The sequence below is a fragment of the Engraulis encrasicolus genome, chromosome 9, assembly GCF_034702125.1.
Source record: "Engraulis encrasicolus isolate BLACKSEA-1 chromosome 9, IST_EnEncr_1.0, whole genome shotgun sequence".
NCBI lineage: Eukaryota > Metazoa > Chordata > Actinopteri > Clupeiformes > Engraulidae > Engraulis > Engraulis encrasicolus.
Window position 1 is genome coordinate 1,134,907 of NC_085865.1, and position 4,454 is coordinate 1,139,360.

A 4,454-nucleotide genomic window follows, 5' to 3' on the forward strand; every position below is an offset into this window, starting at 1 on the left:
GAGGCGAGAAAGGACTCCCTCGTGAGGACAGATTGCTTGGAGTGGCCTAGCTGCGGACCGACTTGGTCCTAGCGCCGTGGAGTGACCATTCTGTGGAACAAGGATGCAAAAGGCTGATAGTTTCTCTATCCCGTTGCTTTGAAGATTTACCAGATGTGCACAAATGCACAAAATGATGCTTAACAGCAGCGGCCCTAAATGTCCATGTTACACTGCTTAGAAACCAAAATAAGGTCACTATTACCACAATAGTGTATTATATAATACTTTATTGCAATAAGAATGCAGGTGTGAAATGGTCTATTCATTATTCATAATGACATATCTATTTATTAACATTATATATTTAACACGTGTCATCCTGGGCACACTCCTCTCAATATACAAAAAATGTATTTTGTTTTAATACTGCGCTCAATCTAAAATGCTGTGCATGCATGCCGTAGCTTTTTTTCACTGTCATGGTGTATTTGATCTGCCATACTATAGCAAAATGATGTCACGGTCACGGTTTAGTCATAAGTATCACATATCTGTCTGTAATAATAGAACCTAGAATATTTTTGCCGCACCTAGAAGTTTTGATCAGGCACTGCAATGGCACTCCTATATCAAGTTTACAAGAGTCTGCGTCAGGACCCCAACATTCTCTTTCCGCCGTACCCGCCATCTTGCGAGCAACCGGGGGTAAGAAGATCTCCGTACATTATGAAATAAAACTTCAAATATTAACGTTATACAGACAGCAGGCACGACTGAAATTGTATGTAATCACATTTGGTATGAATGTGCATTCAACCTACGATTTGGTGGTGTTGTGGACTGAGTAGAATTGTGAGATTGGCGTCTGGAACTTCGGCGTGGTTGTCCATGTGGGCCAACACATCCATCCTTGGTTGATTGCTTTCAGCCTTGCACTAGCTTGGTTGGCATTAAGATTTTCTTTTAAACATGGCTGGTGATCATAATTCTCAAATAGTTTCATTTATGGAGACCAGTGTTTGTTTACTGTATTGTTTATTGTTGACAAACTCTCCGGAGCTGATACTCAAGTTTTCTTCCAACGGGTGGCGTTGATTAGCTGTGGAGCTAGGCTAACGCTTGAATTCAAGCTGGTTTTCAAATAGTTGCTGTTTGAGGATGTCAAGATATAGGCAAGTTGATTTATCTTTCTTGGTCAATTTTGCAGATTGTTGTGCTGGGTCAACGCTTCCTAGAAGATCAGCATTTACATATGCCAGCATTTAGCTGCCTGCGTCCATGTTATACGTGAACGATTAGCAATGGGAGCATTTGCAGGAAATCAACTGTTCTCTGTTGCACTACTTCAGCTGATGTAATGAAATTCTAACGTGTGCTGTTATTATCTCCCAGTAATCAGGCATCATGACGAACACAAGAGGCAAGAGGAGGGGAACTAGGTATATGTTCGCCCGTCCCTTCCGTAAGCATGGTAAGTTGGCGAGAAATCCATACAATTCTGGACCTTTCAAAAGATGGAGCTGTCCTATCTATGTTGGTTGGCGCTAACATCGTGCTTTCTTTTGTAGGACCCGTTCCTCTGTCTACGTACATGCGCATCTACAAGAAGGGAGATATCGTTGATATCAAGGTAAGTGTATTGGATTGCCGTTCTCATGACAGATTGTAACAGAAGCTGGGAGAATGCATAGTGCATTTGCGTACGTCTGTTACCAGTATAGTTAGATATTGTGGCCATTTTTACTTGGTTGCGAGGTTGATGAATTCTTGTCAACCTGTAAAGACAAATGTTATCAATAACACCTTGAACCTGTGATGCACACCAATGACTGAAGTGCACATGTTGTGTTGACAGGGCACAGGTACCATCCAAAAGGGGATGCCTCATAAGTGTTACCATGGCAAAACAGGCCGTGTCTACAATGTGACCCAGCATGCTGTCGGCATCATCGTCAACAAGCAGGTCAAGTAAGTATACACTGACCGGATGGCAGACTTGATGGTGTTCGTTCAACCCAGTTTGGGTTGAATTTTAACACCAGGGGGACACAAGGAGTTGAGTTGAGCAACGTGAATTGAAATTCAGAGTTCCATTCTGACAGCTCACCTGCAAATAGGTTGTGGCGGCCAATCCAATCGATTGGAACATTCATGTTGTGGGTTTGATTGGCTGCCACATGTGGAATTCACTCCTCATTAGCATAATATTAAGCTTGTCTCAATATTTAAGCTTCTCATAGCCCCCGTTTGATAGGCTTTGACCCTTTAGCTTGCCACATGGGAATGACTGGTGGATTTTGTTTTTCCGAAGTTGATTGCATGTGTCCTCTGTGGTGGTCAAAATAGTTCCCTGGTTACCTCTTTCATGGCACAGGAAGCTTCATAATGATTTAGTTATCAGGGAGCAGCTGATTAAATGTGGACATTGCGTTCCTTACGGGTATACTTGGTGGACACCTGTAATGTAGGAACTATCAACTCAAATCAAATTCAAAAGCAAATGACCCGGATGGCCGTTTATATGTATACCCCATCTTCACTTTGCCATAAGGGCTTTTCTATGTCCTATGTGGTCATTCACGTGGGGGAGAATATCGGTCCCGTTTAAACCCCTGTCAGACAGCCGAATGTTTGCTGGGGGTTTTATTCAGGAAACATTCCCATATCTAGCTGTTAAATTTGTAACAGCTGCTGCTCGTCACGTCACTCTTCGGTGTGTAAAAGTGCCTTGCTAATGTAATGTCATGTGTTGCTTCTGAAGGGGCAAGATCCTGGCCAAGAGGATCAACGTGCGTATCGAGCACATCAAGCACTCGAAGAGCAGGGACAGCTTCCTGCAGCGCGTCAAGGAGAACGAGGCGCTGAAGATCGCCGCCAAGCAGCAGGGCACATGGGTCGAGCTCAAGCGTCAGGTAACTCAAACGTCCACGTCCACGTGTACACATCTTTGTGTGTAGCACAAAACAAGAGGGAATCAACGCACACCGAGACTGGAATATGTCACAGGATTTCAGTCTTCCCGTATGCAGTGATTTCAGTCTTTGATTTCAGATTTGATTTTACAGCTTCACATTAGCACCTAGTTTGACCCACATGTTCCATTTAGGGATGCACCGATACACATTTTTTTTTCACTTCCGATCAGGATATCTAAATTTGGATATCTACCGATACTACTCCAATCCAATACCAAGAATCACATATATGCATGGGTTTCAACTTCAGTTAGGCCCAAGCAGACTATTTGGTCAGAAAAGGGAGTCAGAAAAACAGGAAACCAATTAATAAGCAAAAAGTAACAAATCGAATCCTGAAAACTAATATGCAAGTGTTATGATTTCAAATTAACATTGCACCTGACTTAATGTCCGTATCAGGAAAGTTCAGATATTTTGGGAAAATATCCGATCTTTGAAATATGTTTATCTGAACCAGATACCGATACCGATATCCCATCCCTAGTTCCATTACAGTGTTTGCACTGGTCCAGATCCAGCCTAGTATGTGTCAGCTGTTTCCCCCAAATAAGGCACAAGGTTTTTTAGATATTCGTCTGGTGTGTCTTGTTCAAGCTATGTATAGTAAGTTTAAGGTTTTAGCTAAGAAAATCCTATCCGTCTCAAATGGGTGCAGAACCAGAGAAGTCACATGAGGACTGCAAATGTCTATAGCAGGCTCCCCTTTCTCCTAGTTTAACATTGTAACATTTTGGACAGCAATGCTGCCTGAAACGTCACTATTAAATTAAGAGAAAGGGGAGATCGTTGTTGTAGACTTCATTTTCAGTATGTTTTGGGACCCAATCATTTTTGTTTTGATGTGGTGTTTACCGTCTCTGTCTGCAGCCCATAGTAAGTTTTAGGGCCTGATTACATTGTTTTTACTCATGTCTTGTCTGTGTCTGCAGCCTATAGTAGTTATTTTGGGCCCTCATTACATTGTTGTAACCCTGGTGTCTTGTCTGTGTCTGCAGCCTATAGTAGTTATTTTGGGCCCTCATTACATTGTTGTAACCCTGGTGTCTTGTCTGTGTCTGCAGCCTGTAGTAGTTTTTTGGGCCCTCATCACACTGTTTAATGTGTGTGTTGTGTGTGTGTCTGCAGCCTGCCGCTCCCCGTCCCGCCCACTTCATCAGCACCAAGAACAACCAGCCGCAGCTCCTGGAGCCCATCCCCTACGAGTTCATGGCATAAAGTGCTGAACACAATAAAATGTTTATACACAACACTCATGACTCCTGTCCAGTCATTTCATATGTCATGTCCACGATCTTGTGAACTTGCCTGGTTTTTGTTGTTGAACTAGTGTCTCTTTTTTAATTGATTTTCTAATGAGATTGCAGCCTGGGTCACTGTGTGCTCACTTACAAACTGGATCTCTGTGATGATTCTTCTCCTTCGATCACTTCGGGTGATGTGAGATAAAAACGCTATCTATATTTCACCGGCGATCTGAGAGACCAGTCACCAAGC

The 4,454-nt window shown here is 42.8% G+C and overlaps 1 protein-coding gene across 1 annotated transcript; it reads left to right on the plus strand.

Annotated features, from left to right (window-relative positions):
• The first annotated feature begins 581 nt into the window (after positions 1-581).
• On the plus strand, positions 582-4,209 carry rpl21 (ribosomal protein L21). Its single transcript, XM_063206363.1, has 6 exons — positions 582-687; positions 1,375-1,453; positions 1,551-1,612; positions 1,838-1,950; positions 2,744-2,894; positions 4,086-4,209. The coding sequence occupies exons 2-6, from the start codon at positions 1,387-1,389 to the stop codon at positions 4,173-4,175; spliced, it is 483 nt and encodes a 160-aa protein (XP_063062433.1). The 5' UTR covers positions 582-687; positions 1,375-1,386; the 3' UTR covers positions 4,176-4,209.
• Positions 4,210-4,454: the final 245 nt, after the last annotated feature.